Genomic DNA, 23,663 nt, shown 5'->3' on the forward strand with positions numbered 1-23,663 from the left:
CTGCCGCACGCCAAATCTGGCTTGTTGCCTGTTTTTGTAAATGAAGTTTTACTGGAGCACAGCCACACTCATTCATTAGCACATTTTCTGTGGCTACTTTCACACTACAATGGCAGAGTTGAAGAGTTGAAACAGAAACCATTTGTCCCTCAAATATTTACTACCTGGCCCTTTACAGAAAAAGTGTGTTGAGCCCTGATCTAAATAACTGTTCACTTTAAGGATAAATTTGACAAAGTGCATTAATTATACACTGAAGAATCACAAACCATTGCTGAGAGAAGTTAAAGAAAGCCTAAATAAACGGAGTGATATGCTATGTTTATAGATAAGAAGACTTCATATTATTAAGATGTCACTTTTCCCCAAATTAACTTATAACTCAACATAATATCACCCCAAATCCCAGCTACCTATTTTTGTAGAAAATTATCAGCTGAATCTAAGATGTATACGAAAATGCAGAGGACCTAGAATAGCCAAAACAACTTATTAAAAAATTTTGGGCCTTACACAAATGGTCTCATGGTTTACAATAAAGCTACAGTAATCAAGACAGTATTGTATTGGCATAAAGACAGACAAATAGATCAATAAAACCGAACAGATACTCCAGAAATGGACCCAACTATATATAGCAACTAATTTCCAGCAGAAATGCCAAGACAAGTCAATGGGGAAAGGATTATTTACTTCGACAAATGATGCTGGAACAATTGAATAGCCATAAGTAAGTGACCACTGGGCTGAACCTAAGTGCTCTGAATGGTGAACAGACCTAAGAAAATGCATATTGGGTGAAATAATTTGCCTTTTTTATAGTCTTTTTTATACTAAAGAGCTAAAGTTCCCTCTGAAAATTCTCTATTAACTTAGTTACTCACGTGGAAACATGGAGTCTTAAAACATTAGAGCTAAGCAGAACATTGTACAATCTCATTTGTGTCCCGTATTATACCAGAAAGAAATTCAAAACTCATAGGATTGAAGAGATTGTCCAACGTCAGTTAAGGGATGGCTGATATGAAATTAAAATTTAAGACTAACTGGAAAGAACACTTGTAACTCAGTACCTTTCCAATATGTCAATAATGAACATGCATAATAAAACAATCAGGCAAGCAGGCATGGTGGCATGCTTCTGTAGTTCCAGCTACTTGGGAGGCTGAGGTGGGAGGATCGCTTAGACCCAGGTGTTTGAGACCAGCCTGGGCAACATAGCAAGACCCCATCTCTTAAAAAATACAAACAACTGAATCAGCCAAAGAACAGAATGACTGAAGCAACAGAAATGCTCGTGGCCTTCTGAGTAAAAGCCCTGCCTTGTAATATAGAAAACTAAACCCAATGACAGATCCCAGGGGACTCAATCCTGGACACATATGGCATATCATAAGAACTTTCAATATTACCTCATAGTTAGCAGTTACAAAGAGATCTTTGATATTACTTTTTGGTGCTGGAATTGGTGGAAACAACTTGATCCATAAATGACATCTGAAAACAGAGTAAAGAAGGAATTAGGTGAGCATGAGTATACCTTTTGTCTCTAAATATCTACTCTAAAAATTGACCTGGTTAATTCTAGAACCTGCTGTTTTGTAAATTCAAAATCTTTATGTACCAAGACTTCCAAAATTATAGGTGAAGACTTTGTGGGTACCACAAGGCTTTGTTGTGGCTTCTGAGTCATCCAGGGAAGACCAAATGGGAAACTGCTTTGTGTCGGTGGGTGTTACGAGGCCTAATCTCTCAAAATGAACTTTCAAGTGTGTGATGTTGTGCCGTTTCCTGCAATGCTGATTGAAGCATTCCTTCCTCAACTGTGTTTACTCACAGGGTTTACTTAATTTTGTTTTTTTTTTTTTGAGACAATGTCTTGCTCTGTCACCCAGGCTGGAGTGCAGTGGCACCATCACAGCTCATTGCAACCTCCATCTCTTGGGCTCAAGCAATTCTCCTGCCTCAGCCTCCTGAGTAGCTGGGACTACAGGCACATGCCACTGTGCTCAGCTAATTTTTGTATTTTTTGAAGAGACAGGGTTTCACCACATTGCCCAGGCTGGTCTCGAACTCTTGACCTCAAGTGATCCTCCAACCTCGGCCTCCCAAAGTGCTGAGATTACAGATGTGAGTCACCATCCCCAGCCGAGTTTATTTGCTTTTCATCTCCTTTGTACTGCCTTCCCCCAACCTGTAGATGCCATCTAAACATAACGTTTATAATATAGTAAAGCTGTTTAATAGAAAAGTCATTTTCTTTTCTTTTCTTTTCTTTCCTTTTTTTTTTTTTTTTTTTTTTTGAGATGGAGTCTCCCTCTGTTGCCCAGGCTGGAGTGCAGTGGTGCGATCTTGCCTCACTACAACCTCCGCCTCCCAGGTTCATAGCTGGGACTACAGGCGTGTACCACCACGCCCAGCTAATTTTTTGTATTTTTAGTAGAGATGGGTTTCACCACATTAGCCAGGATGGTCTGGATCTCCTGACCTCATGATCTGCCCGCCGTGGCCTCCCAAAGTGCTGGAATTACAGGTGTGAGCCTCCGTGCCCAGCCCTTATAAAACTCATTTTCTAAATTATGAAAGGGCCAAGACAAAACATGTTTTTAAGTCTCCTAAAAGGTCTTGTGCCTTACTGAATGCTAAAATGGGTAAGGGGTACTTATGGGCTATTTGCAGGCTCTAGGATAGGACACCAGATCCACATGCGATTTCTAGAATCTGTGTTTGACCTAATAGCCATCAGCCACTCAGAGGCCTGGTGACCTGATAGTTGAGGATGATGATGTGCAGGCATTCTGGTGATTTTAACCTTCCTGAGCTGTGAAAAGCCTATGCCGACAGCTTACCCAAGACAGCCAAGGACTGAGTGGAAGACTGAGAAGGAATCAAAAGAACCTGCAAGTAGAAACCTTCACAGATATTAAAAGCTGTCGACAACTTCAAGTAGGAGTGAGTGATAGCCGAGGGCTGCGTTGTGCTCTGTCCAACTTCTGTAAATCACCTCTGATGTTTTCACTTTTGATTTGACCTACACTCATCTTGGACAGGTCATCCAGGCACAAAAATACCATAATTTTACCAGATAATAAGAACCTTCTGCCTACCGGAGGCATGGTAAGCCTGTAAAAATGCAGTACTCAGACCCCACTGCAGGTACCCAAATACTTACATTCTACAGATAAGCAAGAGAATTAACAAGATGAAGCAGATGGTTGCCATAAGCACAATGAGAAACCACTGTCTCAAGGGCTTGTGTTCATCTTTTCCTGGTGGAAAACAAAAAAGAAAGAAAGAAGATTAAAGTCCAAGTTAGAAGCAGCAGGTAAAAGAAATGATGAGGCTTGGGTCATCAGACAGCTCAGGTTTGAGTTGCTGGTGCTGGGTGGTGCTGGGCAAGTAACTTAATTTCCCTGAGCCTAAGATTTCTCGTCTGTTAAAGATGGGTAATAGCCATCTCACAAAGTTGATATAGGGTGAAATGAAATGGCGGCAGTGAGGCCACTTTTTTTTCTTAAAGAATGATTTATTCAATCAATCAGCAAATATTGATGGCGTTCATTCCATGCACTGTGCCACTTGAATCCTGAAGCTTATTTGTTTTGGGTACGTAGTAAGGTTTTTAGATAGAAAATCCACAAAAAGATAAGCCTACTGAGTAACCCAGTTGCATCACAATCAAAATATTTTACGAAGTTGGAAATTAAACTTTTGGAGGAAGTAAAGAATGAGATAATACTTGTAGTGAACAATAAAGGTATTAGACCCTAAGTGCTTTTCAATCTTAAATACCTTCAAAGCACCCGTTACCATTTTACAGATAGGAAAAGAAGCAAACTGCCATTAAGTCAGTACAGAAAGTCAGTATTTTGTATGCCACTTATTCTCTGTTTAAATTTGCTTTGAATCTACATTCAAGGGACAGATTCCTCTAGGAACTTCTATGATAGCTTTGGGGTGTGTAATTTGTCTTTTAAGTACTAGAAGGGCATCCAAGACAAACTCAAGCCAGGTGGGGTGGCTCATGCCTATAAATCCAAGCACTTTGGGAGGACAAGGCAGGTGGATCATTTGAGGCCAGGAGTTCGAGACCAGCCTGGCCAACATGGTGAAATCCCATCTCTACTAAAAATACAGAAATTAACCAGGTGTGGTGACAGGCACCTGTAATCCCAGCCACTTGGGAGGCCGAGGCACAAAATCGCTTGAACAGAGGCAGTGGGGGTTGCAGTGAGCCGAGATTGTACCACTGCACTCCAGTCTGGGGGACAGAATGAGACTCTGTCCCGCAACAGCTCCCCTGCAAAAAAAAAAAAGAAGAAAATAACTCAAGGCCATTTACCAAACAGTGTTTAAAGAGGTTATGTGTTTGCTAACCTGCCTGATTGAATAAGGTAAATCCTGCGTCATCTCCCTGAATATGGGTTTCCTTTCTGTGGGAGAGGCTGCTCATTCACTGATTCCTTTATTCATCCATTTAACAAATATTTATTGGGCTCCTATTGTATGTTTGGAACTGTACAAATTACTGGGATTCAGTGGTCAAAAGATCACATATGGGTGCTCCCGTCATAGAGTCCATTAGGAAAGAATCACACTCAGCAAAAAGCAACACAAGCAATGATGTAATGACCAGTGTGCTAAATACTGTGGTGAGGTTTCAAGCACACTGCACCAGGAGAAAAGGTTACCATCCCCAGTTTGCCATGATTTGCTTCCTCTAGAAAACAAGAAATACATAAGTGGAATTTTCAGGTCCTTGTTAATAGCCTAAGACTTCCCAAACCTCCAAAATACTTAAAACTCAAATCATTCAAGTAACAAGAAGGAGATATATATTGGGATATAATCCTAGTGATTCCAGTCTTGCCTTGTTCTCTTGCTTTTGCTTTTTTGCCTCCTGAGGACCCTTACCCAAGCTTTATCTTCTGCCTCCCAAAAGTTTTAATCTCCTTCTTCATCTCTTCTGTTCTGCTTTCAAATATTCATGGAGTCCTTCATCTTGAATAAGCCATTACCTTGCTCTGCCGTCTGTCTCCACTGTCATCAAACACGTTCTTACTTGATTTCCCAGTCTAAATTATTGAATAAGGGCCAGGTGCGGTGGCTCACGCTTGTAATCCCAGCACTTTGGGAAGCTGAGGCAGACGGATCACCTGAGGTCAGGAGTTCAAGACCAGCCTGGTCAACATGGCAAAACCCTGTCTCTACTAAAAATACAAAAATTAGCAGGGCGTGCTGGCTCGTACTTGTAGTCCCAGCTACTTGGGAGACTGAGGTAGGACAGTCGCTTGAACCTGGGAAATGGAGGTTGTGGTGAGCTGAGATCGCACCCTGTCATGCCAGCCTGGGTGACAAAAGCGAGACTGTCTCAAAAAAAAAAAAAAAAAAAAAAAAAGATTTGGGCTGCTTCATTTCCCATCTCTAACACTGCTTTTTTAATCACGGTGACTTTCTCCTAGTCTAATTCAAAAGACGCTTGTTTTCTTTTTCCAGCTTTATTTTTACTGACCTCCTTCCTGAATTTCAGACTGTGGATAGTTGAGCCCACCTTGAAACCGAGTCCTCAGCTTTATTGCCCCAGTCTTCCTCTTCTTAGATGGCACTTCTCCCCATTTTAATTTTGACTTGCCCTCTCCACTCATCCTTTGACCCTTTGGTATTTTCCACTGTGGTCTATTCTTTGAACTTTGAAAAGTATGTTTATACCGCTTCATCTTTTAATTTTGGGAAATCTTTTCCTAGGTTTTTATTCCTGGTCCTGCCTGATACTCAGCTCCAGGCCTAGATCTTAGCCTGTCCTTAGGTGAAACCTGCTCGGATATTTCTCAAGGCTGACAACATTCAAAACCAAATGCGTGCTCTTCTTCACATCAAAACCCCTTCTCTCAGTAGCTGCCCATTTCAGTCTCAATCCTTCCAAGCCTCCAAACCTGAAGCCTTGAAGTCACTTTGACTCTTTCCATCCTTTACAGGCCCTGTCCCTTCTCCTCATTCCCTCGGCTCATGTCATTACTGTGTACCCAGTGATTAGTGCCAGACAGGCATGCTTTGTCCAGTGCTTTCATCCCTGCGTAGTCTGGACACCTGGCTTCTAGTCTCAGCTTGCTGTGGAGGTGGTCATTCTGGGCCTTGGTTTCCTCATCTTAAAACATGGCAGTTGAAATATATAATCCAGCAGATCCTTCCCCAGCCAGCACCTTTTCTAGCACCACTCACTCAGTACAGGGTACTGTCACTTCATATATACATACCTTTAATAAAATTGGTTTTAGAAAAGGAGTGCCTTTTTGGGCCGGGTGTGTTGGCGTAATCCCAGCACTTTGGGAGGCCAACAGGCAGATCACTTGAGGTCAGGAGTTCGAGACCAGCCTGGCCAACATGGTGAAAGCCCGTCTCTACTGAAAATATTAAAATTAGCCAGGTATGGTGACGCCTGGCTGTCATACCAGCTACTAGGGAGGCTGAGGCAGGATCGCTTGAACCTAGGAGGCGGAGGCTGCAGTAAGCTGAGATCATGCCACTGCACTCCAGCCTGGGCTATGGAGCAAGACTCTGTCTCCAAAAAAAAAAAAAAAAGGAAAACAAAAGTAGTGCCTTTTTGCTGCTGGAACTTTAAAAGTTGTAATAAAGTATAAAAATTAAAAAAGAGAAATCAGTAGTCACTGGAAGTAACTAAGAGCTTATTTTCTATACATATTTTTACATTCCCTTTTTCTGAGTGCTTCTAGGTGCCCAGATACTATGTAAAGTGCTTCACGTACATTCTCGATTCTCACAGCGATGCTTTAAGATGGACACTATTATTCTCACTGTACAGATGCAGGAACTGAGGTAGAAAAGGACAGAGTAAGTCAGCCCAGGCCACCCAGCAAGGAAGTGAGGGAGCCCAAACAGTCCGTGCTCTTAGCCTTGATGCAGGAATCCCATTCCTCTCCCTCCCTCTGCAAAACTGAGGGCACACTGAATACACAGGAACTTCACTTCACTTATTCTAAGCATTGCTTCTCCTTGAGAACTCTCCTGAGCATCATCCCTATAGCTCTCTGTCTTCACTGTGGGAAGCCCTGTTCTATTGTTTGCATCCCCGCTGCCCGATAAGGCTAAGTGTGCAGGCAGCTTCTCTAATTAAAGGTGGCTGCTTTGCAAACTACCGTTCCTCCTGACATTCTCCAAACTCTAGGTGAGACTGAAGAACTTGATTAAAAACCTATGACTATACTATTTATTTATTTATATGGGATAGAGTCTTGCTCTGTCACCCAGGCTGGAGTGCAGTGGCATGATCATAGCTCCCTGCAGATTCTGACTCCTGGGTTCAAGCAATCCTCTCGCCTTAGCCTCCCAAGTAGCTGGGACTACAGGCGCGCATCACCGTGCCTACCTAATTTTTAAAATCTTTTGTAGAGATGGGGCCTCAGTATGTTGCCCAGGCTGGTCTCAAGCTCCTAGACTCAGGCAATTCTCCTGCTTTGGCCTCCCAAACTGCTGAGATTACAAGCGTGACCAACTGTGCCTAGCCCTATGGCTATAGTTATTTTTTTTTTCAAGTTTTATTTTGAAATATACTTATGTCTATTGTTTTATAAAAAGGCATTCGCCACATTTTGTTAAATAATGGAAAATGGACCCTTAAAGTGGCAAAGCTTTTATTTTCCTAAATCCTACAGATACTCGATGGTTCCAGGATTAATATTCAGTTCTCTGGATGGGAGCTGAGTGCTCTGTTAGACTTCGTTTTTACTGCATTCTCTCTTAGGTAATGTGAAGAGTAGCTGGGACAAACAAATACCAGCAAATCAAATACTGTCTTACTTTATCTCCCAGTCTGATTTCCTGAATAAGGCATTCAGCCTGCTTCATGGCTCCATCTCTCAAACTATTCCATGCTCATAACCATTATGCAAGTATCCCGATAACCACATTCAGAAACTGTAGGTTCAGAGACACGGGATTCTAATTCAGCAAGTGGTATATCAGCAGAAAAAAAGTTATCCTGTTTACAACTAGGTTAAACCAACAGAAAAAGTACGGGTCCTGCAGAAAGAAGGGGCAGTGGTGTAAATAATTATCAGGGTCACACTGTCAGTCACATTTGGGTCTTAAATTGTGCAATACCCCCTAGCCTGATATGGCAAGTTCTGATAACAGTACCGTTTTCTTCTGACCATGATTACAAAAATCTTTTCAGTTAAACCACTCTCGAGTTATTCACTTCAGCCCTCATTTTGATAAGCGAAGATTCTCACTGAATTAGCAAAAATATAGAGGCAACCCTGATTTTATTTCATTAAATGAAAAAAAGTTATTGATGCATACAAAGTACTACGTGAGAAGCAAAGTCATGGTCACTGCCGGGAGGGAGTTGGCACATTAGTCATTTCTCCTGGCCTGGCTTCTCCAGTTGCCCCAAATGCATTAGGGCTACTCACCTATAGCCAGTTGAAAACAGAACTAACCCCTGAGAACACAATCAAGGTCAGCTTTTCCTTGAAGAAAATATAAATTGGCAGGAAAATTTTGTGCAAGAAAAAGCTTTCACGTACTCATTGCCAAGTAGAAATTACTTGTGGATTACTTGTGGTCAGTTACTTATTTATGCCAAAAAAAAAAAACAAAAACCACCCAGTAGATTAGTGAATTAAAGTAAGCACCTGCTCTGTTTTGCTGAAAGTAGAGCAAGGAGAGAAGATCCCACTGAGAGCATACATTCTTTGGGTCAAAATGATTAAGAATTTCAATACTTTAAAAGTTGGGAGATCCCACAATGTAGTCTTAGTTTGAATTCCGGGGTCTCCAACCTTGGAGATTTTAAAAACAAAATGTATTTCCAGGTAATTTGGCTCTTTTCTCTGACTCAAGGAGAATACCTTTCTTGCCATTAAAAAGGAAGTCACAGATGTTTCTTTTCAAGAAATCAATGGGCACTGCCATTTGGTTATGCAAAAATGGGTTTCAGAAAGAAGAAGTCACACAGCCTGTCCTTGTAAGGAGGACAAGCTCTCCAGACTCCCTATTTGATTCCTGGGTGCTTTTTAGGCATCGCTAACTTAGACCATTTGGGAAATTCAGTTTCTGGTGTCTGGGGACCTCAGTTTCCATTATTTTTGACATCTTAACCATTTGACCTTGCAAAGAAGCCAATAGTCTGCTATTCTTCTATGACCCTAGAATGTATATGGAGTGGGACATGGGGTGCAGGTGGGCTGAGAGAGTGGCAACACAGAGGGCAGAAGGACTCCAGGTATTGCACCCAAACTAGTCCCAGCTCTGCCTCTGGGAGTTTCGTCAAGCCACTTCCCTTTTAGGGCTGCAGTCTCTCTTGCTCTAGAATTCTATGATCTATGAGGTTTACACTAATAGCTCTTAGGAGGTAAATTTGATTTGGAAGCCTGTTCCACCTTAAATTGTGCATGTAAGTATGAACTTTCAGTGCTTACATATTGATTTTGAATCTGATTTCAGACTCAACAATAGGTTTCCAGGGAAAAGAGCTAATTAGTAAATTGATGGGATGCTTCCAACGGAGCAGGCCTGCTGTGTTTTTAGAACCAGCAGGTGCTGAGAGAAGTTCAAATGGCACCAACAGGGTTGGATAATTGAGAGGATGTCAATATGGTAGTCTATGATACAGGGTTTAACTAGCTTCCTGTGACTTGCCTCTGGTTAGAGGGGAGACTGTGGCATCATGAATGAGCACCCCAAACCAGATCACAGGCTCCCAGTGCAAGCAAGTCAGGAGCAGACCTTTTGGGTGAGTGAGCTTTCGAGGCAGCTGTCAAATGGACTGTGGGAGGTACCTGGTTTAGAGAAATAAAAAGAGGACAGCAAAATGCAGCTTCAGTGAACAAAATGTGTAGAGTAGTGAAGGACCCAGATCAAACACACACAACCTGCACTATCTTCATCTGGTGGAACTGGGCTTGAATGAACTGAATAGAGAGAGGAAATGGAGACTGTGTATTTGTGTACATGTGTGTATTTGTGTGCATCATGCATGTATTTGTGTGTGCATTCAGGATTAACTGGATGGCTCACTGCAGTTAATTTTACTGCTTGTTAAGTTTACTGCTTATTTGCATTATCCCCCAGTAGGACTAGACTTGATGAAGTTGAGAGGGGAATTCCTCATGGCAGTTTTCTTCTCTGCAGGCTTTCCCACAAAGCACCAAGGGCCATGTACCTTCTGGGGCCCCCCAAGCAACCCAGAATTTTCTTCTCTGTAAGGGGCTGCTGGGCCTGTTTTATCAACCTGCTAAAGCAGATGAAAGCTGGCTGCAGAGCATGTGGTCATCACATAGAAGTAAGCAACAAGGGATAAAGAAGTTTGGTCCTAGACTGAGTGTGGTGGCTCAGGCCTGCAATCCCAGCACTTTGGGAGGCCACGGTGGGTGGATCACTTGAAGTCAGGAGTTCAAGATCAGCCTGGCCAACATGGTGAAATCCTGTCTCTACTAAAGATACAAAATTAGCCAGGCGTGGTGGTGTGAGTAATTCCAGCTACTCTGGTGGCTGAGGCAGGAGAATTGCTTGAACCCCCATGGGAGGTGGAGGCTGCAGTGAGCCGGGATCATTGTGTGACTGCACTCCAGCCTGGGGGACAGAGCGAGACTCTATCTTATTAAAAACAAAACAAAACAAAACAAACCCCAGAGGTTTAGCCCTAGTTCTGCCACTTGCTACCAAAGTGACCTTCAGCAGGGTAGCCTCTCCAGCTTCTATGTCCTGCATTATAAAACAGGGAGACGGACTGAATAAATTAACACATGTGAAGTGCTTAGCACAGTGCTGGTACATAGGTGCTCAATAAATATTACTTATTGTAATTACGATTAGGATGAAATGCATTGTGTCAACAAATTCATGAAGATAATTTCCCTTTCATCAAAGCCAGGCCAAAATTGGAGTGCTATCAGAATTCCCAAAATGCAGAATGATAAACTCAGGTCAGGAGAAATAAACACACACCAAATATTCCAGATACTGAGGAAGAGAAATGGAAGTTCCTGCCCTTCAAGGATTTAGGGTTCATAATGTTCATGTTAATGAACATTATGAAGAACTTGGACAGGAACATTTAGACAAGAACGGCCTGAAGAAGCTAACTTCATTCCCAATGGCTTGTCTGGATGGAGACTGACAAGGTCAAGAGCTGGCAGAGCTTCCTGCTTTCACAGCCCCCAGCCCCTCTGCCTGAGCTTGGCCCATCCTCCAGCCTCAGTTTCCCTGGCTGGAGTAATAACCACCAGGGCCATGGAACATCTCGAAAAGAACCCAGGTGTGGAGCCAGTCCTCTGGGTGGGTTCCAAACCCAGGTGTCCCACTTACTATCTGTGTAGCTTCCAGCAGTTCCTTCACCTGTCTGCATCTGTTTTCTCACCTGGGTGATTAGGAAATCATGTATGTGATGATAAATAAGATGATGTAGGTGAATATGTCCTGCACAGGGGCTGGCCCCCTGACAGAGTCCCTCCCTCCCCCAAGCTGCCATCCCACCATGAGGCAGAATGTATGCCTAGAAGGGTAGTGCAAACACCAATAGAGGTGGCTGTGCCTGAAAGCACTGTGGGAACTCCCTACTCCTGGCAGTTGGAGATGAAATCTGAAAGGCCCCTGTTAACCCTCCTTCAGGCCAGTGGGATGACCACTGGGGTGAGGCAGTCCTGCTCCGCTGGTGGGAACAAATGGGGCTGCCAGGTGGGATCTAACCAGGCTGGACAAAAGGAAGCAGTGTGACCAAGCCATCTGTCTACACAGGAAAACCAGAACCACAATAAGCTGTGTTAGTCTTAAGTCAGCCTAAGTGGGTCTTTCATGTTGTTACTGGGTCAACTCTTGTTCCTTTTAAGCAATTTTTGCTACGGTATAGACCCGGAGGCTCCCATCTCAAACCTCACAAGAGTTTTGCAAGATTATTTTGGAAGGCCTGGGGATAGCTCATGTGGACCCTTCTACAACATTTCCCTTTCATCTTTCTCCTCGTGTCACCATAGTGTGAGAATTTAACAAGGAAAAGTTGCTGAAGGAGAGGGATGGGATAAGGAGAGACAGAGAGAAGGGATCAGAGCTCCAGGTAGGAGTCAGAGTCCAAGGAATCAGGTTGGAGCTGCGGGACCTTGGCACAATGCAGGCAAACTAGAAAATGAAGATGTATTTGATGGTCCCAAAGGTAACTCCAGTTTTTGATTCCAGGTGCCCAGGACAAAGGTACGAAGTCACCTCATACATCAGCCCATGAATGTCAAGTCAAAAGGAAAAGGCACAGGAGTTTCTCTGGGGTGGCCTTCCTTCCAGCCCATATTCCCATAGGCCACCCTGATACCCTATCTCAACCCATTTTCATTAAGTCCTAACAGATTCTAGGCTGTGTCACAGGACTCTGAGACACCCACCCCACCAGCTCAAACTCTTGAGAGGAAAGCAAAGGCCAAGATTTCCTATGAGCAACACATCTCTATGTTTAAGGAGCTGCTGGGGACAGCAGGTGCTCCTGTCTGCTGTGACCTCGTGACTGAGTGATCTGAAAACTGTGCTGAGTCTTCTTCAACTCCCCCGGGTGTAGGTGCCATGCATCTCAAGACTAAAGAAAGCTTTAAATAAAATACATTTTTAATGGAACCCAGTAGCATCATTGCATAGATCCTGGCCATCAAATTTTGCCTTCAGTGAGGTCAAAGCAAAACCCCATCGTTTCTTTGAAGGGCAATTGCAGTGATTGTGGTCTGTCACAGAAGAAGCAGGTCTCAGAACCACTGATCCTGACCAAAGACACAGCCAGAAATAAGAGCAGGGTAGACCCACATAACTCTCTTTTTCCGTAAGCAAGGACATGACCATGGGAAAATTTATTTTCATCATTCCTTGTTTCACACTTGGCATTTGAGCTTCATGGATGGAGGAAAGAAGAGAAGGTGATGGACTTGAGAAAACACACAGCTTCATGAAGACCAGGGTCAGGAAACAAAAAGTTTCGATAAACAGGAGACAGCAAAGATAACAAAGGAACAGAAGAATCGGAAATTAAGAAAGTTTAAAAAGGAGAAAGACATGTGAAAATTGGGAAGTTAGCTCTTAAGATAAGACAGAGAAGCCAGCTGACATAGGGCAGTTGATAACGAGTACTGATAAAGTGAAACTGCTACTTCCATAAAAAAAAATTCCCGCCCAGCTCAGTGGCATGTGCCTATAGGCCCAACTACTCAGGAGGCTAAGGCAGGAGGATTGCTTGAGCCCAGGAGTTTGAGACCAGCGTGGGCAACATAGTGAGACCCCTCATCTCTTAAAAAAAACATTCTGAATCAAATTGTAGGTCTCATTCAGTTTTTGAGAAATCTTCCAAAGGAGAAGTCACTATATCAAAAAGACGCCTAAGGTGCATGTTTATCATAGCACAATTCACAATTGCAAAGATACAGAATCCCCCTAAGTACCTATCAACTGATGAGTGGATAAAGAAAACATGGTAAATATACACCATGAAATACTACTCAGTTGTACAAAAAGAATGCAATAATGTCTTTTGCAGCAACTTGGATTGAATTAGAGGCCATTACCCTAAGGAAAGTAACTCAGGAACGAAAAACTAAATACCACATGTTCTCACTCATAAATGGGAGCTAAGTTTTGGGTACACAGAAGCATACAGAGTGGTGTAATGAACACTGGAGACTCAGAAGGGGAGAAGGTGAGAGGAGCATGAGGGATGAAAAATTACCTATTGGGTGTGATACAAACTATTCAGCTGATGGGTACAATAAAAGCCCAGACTTAACCACTATACAAGTCATCCATGTAACCAAAAACCACTTGTACCCCTAAAGCTGTTGAAATAAAACAATTATTTTTAATTAAAAAAATTCCATGCTCTGGAAATTCTAGGACAGGAGAGCCAATCAGGCACTGTTCAGAGCAAGCGAAGAGCACTCACTTGCTAATTATACCCTCTCCCTGCTGTCCCCTGTGCCCCTTGGCTGGCCAGGGACCTTACCAACAGAGCTGGACAGCACCCCCTTCCTCTCCCAGCTCCCCTTATCTCATCAATCAAAACTTACCCTGTGTCTCATTTTTTTAATGAAATAACCTTGGGCTATAATGGGTTAATTAGTTAATCAAATCTATTCTAATTCACTAATTGGCTCATATGTCATCTATTTGAGAAAATCATATAAATAGCCACTTCTTGGCTGTTTGCAACTACTGAGTCATTTAGTATCTCAGGACCTCCATTTTCTTACTTTAAAATAACGGTGGGGGGGAATTAATGTCTAAGAAAGGGGTGATATTTGAGTTGAGTCTTGGCGTAAAATGGAATGGAAGGGCTGCAGCGTGCTATTTTTAAGATAAGGCAAAAGAGGAGAGAGCGTGTTTAAAGGAAATGAATGTAGCAGCAAAATCGCCTGATAGACTTCTAGCTGAGCATAATTATTGCTGCATCCTCAAGGGATAAAAAAGAGCCATGCAAAATGTCCCAGAGGGGCTTGGACTTCCTATTATGTTTATTAATCATCTTGATGAAAATGGAAAGTCTACATTGATTAAATTCACTAATGATCCTAAACTGAGCGAGGAGTAAATTCCAGAAAGGATGGATTTATAAGGTGAGTAGTAATATTAATCAGCTCATCTTCATGAAAAGGGTGGCAGTAAATGAAATGGGATTTGCTATAGATAATGGCAACGAGGTACACCTGGGGGGAAACGATAATGAGTCCAGATTCAAACTAGGAAGGTATTATTTAGGAAATAATAATGGTGAGAGAGCTCTAAAGTGGAGAGTGAATAATAAATTAAAAACAAGCTTAAAATAAGCGCTCATTATGGATCACAATTTCACTCTCAGCACTTTTGCAGTGGGGTGGTACAGAGAAGGTGAACGTGAATGGCAGAGATGGAAGCAGGTTTGTAGTGCAGCACTTATATTTTACTGGTGAGGACGCTGAGGCCCAGAGAGGTTAGGTATAGACCGACCAGGTCAGGGTGGAAAAACCCTGTCACGCTGGTTACCACTCTGTCCCCTGCGGTGGTGGCAGGAGATCACGATTCCTTCTGACAATCTAAATTTAGCCTCAGAATCCTCAATGCTGCACTCTAAGCAGTCTCTCATTACTTTGCTCACAAAATATTATCTCGTATCATCTCTAGCTTACATCATAGAGCTAGACGTTGGCAGAGCTGTGGCTAAAAACCTAGATGTCCTGAATGTCTAGTGCTTCTATTTCACCCTGTACGTTCTAAATTCTCAGCAGGCAACACTGACTATAACTTCAAAAGTCAAAGACTCAGAAAGCATAACTCACTTCTTATCCAGGGTTCTGACCTTGGTGCCCATCATCTTGGTTTAAGTTTCTTTAGACAGCATTTTAAAATCTCCCAAATTGAATATATATAGAGAGAGGTGTTGGGAAGACACTTAGAAATAGCAATAGTTTTGAGCCAGTGAGTTTTGTGCCCCTGGGGAGTCACAGAAAGCATTTTTAAAAAGAAGTCTATTGAATTCAAGTAACAAAAATTAAACTTCCACCTTAGGCATTTGACAAAATTAATGACCTTGTTAAAAATTCCCTGAGACTGATGAATGCTTCTCATATTTGTTTCTCTCCTGGGGAACAGAGTGAATTTTCCCTGTGCAAATGGAGCCATGTTGAGGAAAGTCCTGTGTGTGCTGGTTAGTTAGGTGAGGGTGTCAACCTAGGGAGGAAGGGAGGGGAGGGGAAGATTGGTCTCAACAGAATTGTGAAGCAGGTGAGTTTGGCCCATTCTCACTTCCTTTTAGTGTCCTTTCAGTTCCCTCTCCCCAGGAAGGCTCATGATGCTCCTGTAAGTCTCTCTGATTGATGGGACGGCTACTCCTCTAAGGCTGAGCTGGTTGTGTGTTGCACAACTTTAGGGGACGCTATTCTCCTTTGGGAACTCGCTAACTTAGCATGACCAGCCCCCTGGCAGTTTCAGAACAGTTCTCCATTTATTAGGCCTTTCCTTATCTTTCCCAGTCTTCAATGGAAACCTATCTTCTATGTGTCAGATCAGAGTCATTTCCACATGGGCTAATGGGTCACTGCCCAAGACTTTCCTGAAGACCCACCCCATAGCTTAAGCAAATGAATTAAATAGTAGAACATTTTGGCATGTGCCTGAACGAAATCTCTCCCATGTATACTCTTCCAATGGTTAATGAATACCTCATAGGATTCATGAGAGATAGCATCCACACACTTGATCACCCATAATCACAAAGGTTGGCTACCAAGATCTTTTTCTCTTTTTTTTTGTTTTGTTTTGTTTTGTTTTTTTTGAGATGGAGAGTCTTGCTCTGTTACCCAGGCTGGAGTGCAGTGGCGTGATCTCGGCTCACTGCAGCCTCCACCTCCTGGGTTCAAGTGATTCTCCTGCCTCCCGAGTAGCTGGGATTACAGGTGCGCACCACCACGCCCAGCTAATTTTTTTGTATTTTTAGTAGAGACAGGGTTTCACCATGTTAGCCAGGATGGTGTCGATCTCCTGACCTCATGATCCGCCCTTCTCGGCCTCCCAAAGTGCTGGGATTACAGGCGTGAGACACCACACCCATCCCCTAGATCTCTTAAATAAGACTTTAATCTACCCAGCACTTTAAAGCTTGCAGAATCCTGTCCCACCATGCCAGAGTGTCCAGAGATCAGGTAAGATCAAGTCAGTTAATCTGTGGTCAGAGCCCCATCCCTGCCACTTGTTGGCCATGCAGAACAGAGTTAAGCCAATTATCTAAACTTTCCAAACAAGTTTTTTGATAGGACTAAGATAATGTATTTACCATAGTACTTGGCAATAAATAAATAAATAAATAAAAATAAAAAAACACATGTAATCTGCTATCCCTGCAGTTGTTTTTATTTCAGATACCCTGTGGGGCAGGAAAGCTGGATGTTATCTCCTTTATCTTGAGAACCCTAGCAAACAGAGAGAAATGATTTGTCTGGCGATACACAATCAATCCTTGTCAAGGCTGAATGTTAAACCTGGGCTTTCTATGTAAGGCTCCAGTCTTCTTCCCACCATCTCATGCTCTTATAGACCTAGTGCAACAGTTGACGACATGTGTGTGCCTCCCCAGGCTGCATGGTTTATCATATACGTGAGACACACTGGTTGCTTTTTAACTGTTTCCTTCTCTCATACAATGCCTATGCTGACTTGCCGGAAACACCCGAGTAATAGCCAGAGTATGAATTTTCTTTTCTTTTCTTTTCTTTTTTTTTTTTTTTGAGACGGAGTCTCGCTCCGTCGCCCAGGCTGGAGTGCAGTGGCATGATGGGCTCACTGCAAGCTCCGCCTCCTGGGTTCACACCATTCTCCTGCCTCAGCCTCCTGAATTTCTGGGACTACAGGCGCCTGCCACCGCGCCCACCACCACGCCCGGCTAATTTTTTTTTTTAGTAGAGACGGGGTGTCACAGTATTACTGAGGATGGTCTCAATCTTCTGACCTCGTGATCTGCCCACCTCGGCCTCCCAAAGTGCTGGGATTACAGGCGTGAGCCATCGCACCCGGCTAACACAGGGTATGAATTTTCTGTCTTCAAGGTGCAAGTCCACATGTCCTGGGTGTGGAATTGACATCTGTGTCAGGGTAAGACTGGAAATGTGCCCCTTCATCCATAGCTGCCATTGGGTATATTATCCTTCACGGATCTCACTGACAGAGAAGGTGCCCATCTTACTAGCCAAGCAAACTAGTCCATTTGGTCCTAACATAAACAGTTGCAGAGCTAACACAGGAGCCCGGTGATGCATGGACCTTTTGATACTCTATATCTGTTAGGCTGAAGGCTCAGGGACAGATCCAGATTTTGTGGGCCCCTGTAGATTATTCAATTTTGGAATCTTCTTTTTTTAAAAAAAGTATAAAGTCAAAATTAGATACGGGAAAATTACAGAGATGGAGAACAGACTAGTCGTTGCCAGGGTTCAGGGATAGAAGAGAGGAGAGAGAGATGGGTGTGTTTATAAAAGGGTAACAGGTGATGATGAAACTGCTCTGTATTTGACTGTGGTGATGGGTACATGAATTTAACCATGTGCTAAAATTGCATAGAACCAAACACACACATACAAATGAGGACATATGGCTGGGCACAGTGGCTCATGCCTGTAATCCCAGCACTTTGGGAGGCTGAGGCCACTGGATCACCTGAAGTCAGGAGTTCAAGACCAGCCTGACCAACGTGGTGAAACCCTGTGTCTACTAAAAATACGAAAATTAGCCAGGTGTGATGGCATGTGCCTGCAGTCCCAGCTACACGGGAGGCTGAGACAGGAGAATCACTTGAACCCAAGAGGCAGAGGTAGCAGTGAGCTGAGATTGCGCCACTGCACTCCCACCTGGGTGACAGAGCAAGACTCGGTCCAAAAAGAAACAAACAAATGAGGACATATACAATTGATGAAATCAGTAAGATCTGGATTACCAACACCAATATTCTATTCCACTGTTGTACTATAGTTCTATAAGATGTTACCCTTGAGGAAAACTGGATGAAAGAGACAAAGGATCTCTGTTATTTCTTCCCACAGCATGTGAGTCTAAGTATTTCAAAATAAAAAGTTTAATTTAAAACATGGATAAAACTGGAAACAAGATTTGGGGAAAAAAAAAAAAATAGGCACCGGGTCTAGGAGGGTTGGTGCTAATGACAAGGTTGGACACTTAAACTTCACTTGGCTTCATTTCCTGATTGGAAAGGCAGTAGACCAATAGAAAATGAGTCACAATAGAGATATGAAACCATTTTAAGACCCACAAATGAAAGTGTACACTTCTGGGATTACCTTCTTTGATCACAAGGAAGGCTGCCAATGTAAAATAAACATAAGCTACTTACCCACATAAATAGGTTGGCTCCACTCACTCCAGAGCCCCGCCTCTCTGCACATGGAGCTCACTGCTGCTCTCACTTGAACATCATACTTAGAAAGATCATCAATTATTGAGATGAATGCATTGGTCATCATTTTTTCTATCTAAGTGGGGAAAAATAGCATTATAAGAATCTCTAAACACCTAATTTAGTTCTGCCAATTATCAGAATGGGAGGCCCTATATAGGTCATGTGACTCACTGTTCAGCAAGCCATTTAAAATCAACAGGGCACATATCAATTCGTTTATACTAGGCGCTTCAGTGTTGCTGTGTTGGCAGTCACCCTTCAGGAAAACGCTATCTTGTAACCCAAATATATGAAATGGTCAACAGTCAAGATCCAGGTGATCCTATCCAGGCCGAGCAGATGTTTCCAGACTGAAAGACTGGAGTGGCCTATGCCAAGATGCATTATTCCCTCACCTTGTCCCTCCATAATCTATGGTCACATTACTAAATAATATTACACGAACACTAGATTGTCTCGTGTTGAAGCAGTTTTCTCATGAATGAGCCCTTCTTCTTTTTCTTTCTGCTGATCACGGTCGCCACCATCCAGCCAGTCCCCTGTGCCAGAGATGTGTTCCTGACACCTGTATCTTGAATACTCCCTGGAGGTGTTTCTCCCTTTTTTACTCCAGCCCTGTGTCCATTGCCTATTTTAGCTCTTATTATCTTTTGCTTGGACTATTGCAGTAGCCACTAACTGATATCCATATGTCCATGTGGCCCCTCCCCACTCACATCCGGTTTTCACACTGCTACCAAAATTCTTCTTCTACTCTGCAAATGTGGACATATTTCTCTCTTGTGTGAAATTCTTCAGTGGCATCCATTGCCCACAGTTATGGTTTTTAACAAAGAAGCCATTTCTTTATTTAAAAAAAAAAATCTTATAGAGCCACTCTGGGAGAAGTCACAGTGTCAGATACAGAGTCATGAGTTCAGTGTTGGTCTTATATCCAGGCATCCAGGCAGACTGAATTACTTGCCACTTGACTGAAAGAACCATACTCTCCCAAGCATAAAGTTAGTCCTTTTCCTAGACTGGTGCAGGTCAGGAACTATTTATTACTGGCCTGTGATGGGCTAAATACAGATAAAATTATGACTACAATTTGGAAGTTTTGGTAGCAATTTGACATCGCCATGACATCCAAACACATGATCAGTGAACTGATACTTTACATGTCTTTGGCTATATTTAATTTTTGCTAGCAAATCATTTTTATGTATTTGACAAAAGCACCAATCGATGGTAGATTAGATATTATAAAAACACACGCACTCACAGCCCTTCAGTGTAAGTATTTTGGGAAGCTCTGGCTAAGAAAGTCCTTCTCATGTTTTCTCACCAGACCAGTTTCTCTTCATCCTTGCAGATTCCGTTCAATTCCTCTCTGCATAGCAGACTCTGTGCACACACCCCCATCTCTAGCTGCACTGGCTTTTCCTGTGGGAGAGCAACCCCAAGGCTGGGCAAATATGTCACAAGATTGGGTCACTCCATGGCAGAAACAGTCTTATTTCTCACAAAGAAGCCAATTTGTAAATATTTGTTGAATCTAATGGAATTGGCTTTGTCTACTCTCTATAAGACATGAGTTGGAATCCTGTTTTTTTTCCCTAGCTTTGTGACTGTGGGAGAGTTACTTCATCTCTTTTGCCTCACTTTCCTATAAAATGGGAATGATAATTACATCATAGAATTATTGTGAGGGTGGAATATACACATAATAAAGTTTGACACATAATTGATGCTCAAGAAATGTTGATTGACTTTCTTCTCAGTTCCTTTCCCTTTGAAATTTTTGTCTATTAGTACTAATGAGTTTTTTTAAATTGTGGTAAAATACATATAATGAAATTTACCATCTTAATCCCTTTTAAGTGTACAGCTTTGCGATATTAAATACTTTCATATTGTCGTGTCACCAATGTTCAACAGTCTTTTAATCTTGCAAAAGTGAAACTCTGTACCCATTAAACAATAACTCTCCATCCGCCCTCCAACCAATTCCTGGTAACCACCATCCTACTCTGTTTCTAAGAATTTTACTATTTAACCTCCGAAAGTAGAATCAGACAGTATTTGTCCTTTTGTGACTGATTTATTTTGCTTAGCATAATGTCCTCAAGGCTCCTCCGTGATGCAGCATGTGTCAGAATTTCCTTTCTTTTAATGCTGGATAATATCCTATTGTATGTATATGCTGCATTTTGCTCATCCATTCATTTAATGGGCACATGGGTTGCTTCCAGATTTTGGCTGTTGTGAATAATGCTGCTATGGACATGGGTGTACAAACATCTCTTTGAATCCTTGTTTTTAATTCTTTTGTATATATAACCAGAAATGGAATTATTGGATCATCTGGGAATTCTATTTCTAATTGTTTGAGAATTCATCATACCGTTTTTATAGTAGCTGCATCACTTTAGATTTTTTTTTTTTTTTTTTTTTGAGATGAAGTATCGCTCTGTCCCCCAGGTTGGAGTGCAATGGCACGATCTCGGCTTACTGTAACCTCCGCCTCCCTGGTTGAAGCGATTCTCCTGCCTCAGCCCCTACCCCCAAGTAGCCAGGATTATAGGCATGCGCCATCATGTTGGCTAATTTTTGTGGGGTTTTTTTGTTTGTTTGTTTTGTTTTGTTTTGTTTTGAGACGGAGTCTCGCTCTGTCGCCCAGGCTGGAGTGCAGTGGCCGGATCTCAGCTCACTGCAAGCTCCGCCTCCCAGGTTTACACCATTCTCCTGCCTCAGCCTCCCGAGTAGCTGGGACTACAGGCGCCCGCCACCTCGCCCGGCTAGTTTTTTTTGTATTTTTTAGTAGAGATGGGGTTTCACCATGTTGGTCAGGCTGGTCTTGAACTCCTCATCTCAGGTGATCCACCCACAGTGGCCTCCCAAAGTGCTAGGATTACAGGCATGAGTCACTGCACCCATCTATCATTTTAGATTTTAACCAACACTAGTACCAATAAGTCTGTTTCTAATCCTTTGTATTAGTTTCAACCAAAAGTATGTTCTTTCAAAACAAAAGGCCAGTAAGATTTGGTTTATACCTATAATACCTGGGTAGACGTAAGTTAACTTTGACCTTGTTAGTACCAAGCTGTAACTTGGTTGCAGTCACTGAAGATAATTTTTTAAATGTTTCTAAAATAAATGTCTGTCATCAAATATTGGAATGATCTGAGTAATTACCTGCAAATATCCGTTCCTTGCATTGTGTATTTTTACTTCATAATCAAAGCAATGGATTGGAAAGGCAGACACTGGTTTCTCCCATTGGATAGAGAGACGAGTTCCTTTAATCTCTGCTGTGACATTCAGTGGCGGATTTATTTGATCTAAAGGAATGAAAGATCAGTGATTTTTTTTTTTTAGAATCAGTGATCAGAGCTGATAACTCCAATCCACCCACACTTCTCAAGGCATTTCTAAGATATGCTTTTTTCAAATATTTACCATCAGGTCTTAATCAACTGATCTCCAAGCCACAGGAAGCCAGTGGCCTCCCGTAATACTCTTGTCTAATAGTGCTGAAGAAGAAGAGACCCTTTCTGGAAACTACAAGGATTACCACTCCAAATGGAGTCAAATGCTTGAATCTCTTCCCCACTCAGCTCATTGCAAGACTCACCCACCATCTACCTTTACTACTCAAGTTGTACCAGGCCCAGAATAAACCTGACCACTGAGAGAACGTTTCCCTGGACCTTCCACCAAGCCTTGCCTCTTCCCAGTAGGTATGTGGCCCTGAGCAAATCACTTCCCCTTTCTGAGATTCAGTTTTCAATTTTAATTTCATTTTGTTTACTGCATCTTTTGTTTTTTGTTTGTTTGGGGGATGGAGCAGGAAGCTTCAGTTGTCTTTTGCATCAAAAAAGAATGGATTAGGGCCGGGCTTGGTGTCTCACACCTGTAATCCCAGCACTTTGGGAGGCTGAGGCAGGCGGATTACGAGGTCGGGAGATCGAAACCATCCTGGCTAACACGGTGAAACCCCGACTCTATTAAAAATACAAAAAACTAGCTGGGCGTGGTGGCAGGCACCTGCAGTCCCAGCTACTCGGGAGGCTGAGGCAGGAAAATGGCGTGAGTCCAGGAGGCGGAGATTGCAGTGAGCCGATATCATGCCACTGCACTCCAGCCTGGGGGACAGAGTGAGACTCTGTCTCAAAAAAAAAAAAAAAAAGAAGAAGAATGGATTGGTCTTCACTTAGGACTCTAATGTCCTTTCCCCTGAGATCTCACTTGATTGTCTTATGGTCCCGTGAAGTGAGGGGAAAATTAATTCTTAATGAGTGTCCTTGTCTTAGGTAATGTGACTTAGATCTCACAATTAATAGGGACAAGCTAAGAGTGGGGTCGACTGGCTTCAGAGCCTCCTGTTGCCTAAGGAGAAAATTCTTAACCAAGAAAGTACTTATTTATTTTAGTAATCTTAGGAATTAGCCTCAATAAAATGAAAATCATAAAAGAAAATGAATTCCTGTGGTCTGTACTAGATTATATCCATTTTCATATTAATATCATTGTTTCTAGGTCTTCCTCAGCATCTTTTATTGCCTATTTTCATGAAAGTGACATTTTTAGTTCACCTAAGAAATATACTACTGAGAGAATTGCATAACCTCTTTAGTAAGGGCTATGATTCTTGACACAAAGTTATATTCCATTGGAAAATAGGTATGTCACAGCTAAATCATACTCTCTAAATAATATTGTAGTGTATTTATTAAACCTTTATGCCAGGCACTGT

The 23,663-nt window shown here is 42.4% G+C and overlaps 1 protein-coding gene across 1 annotated transcript in view; it reads right to left on the reverse strand.

Moving 5' to 3' along the window:
- The window catches only part of IL5RA (interleukin 5 receptor subunit alpha), a 41,877-nt gene that overhangs the window by 4,534 nt on the left and 13,680 nt on the right, over positions 1 to 23,663 (reverse strand). Inside the window, exons 8-11 of the mRNA XM_045385863.3 lie at positions 22,103 to 22,248; positions 18,857 to 18,995; positions 3,173 to 3,269; positions 1,413 to 1,497 (exon numbers count right to left, since the gene is read on the reverse strand). Coding sequence (XP_045241798.1) covers positions 1,413 to 1,497; positions 3,173 to 3,269; positions 18,857 to 18,995; positions 22,103 to 22,248 — 467 coding nt within the window. The remainder of the gene's footprint in view (positions 1 to 1,412; positions 1,498 to 3,172; positions 3,270 to 18,856; positions 18,996 to 22,102; positions 22,249 to 23,663) is intronic.

The sequence above is a fragment of the Macaca fascicularis genome, chromosome 2, assembly GCF_037993035.2.
Source record: "Macaca fascicularis isolate 582-1 chromosome 2, T2T-MFA8v1.1".
In the NCBI taxonomy this organism is placed as follows: domain Eukaryota; kingdom Metazoa; phylum Chordata; class Mammalia; order Primates; family Cercopithecidae; genus Macaca; species Macaca fascicularis.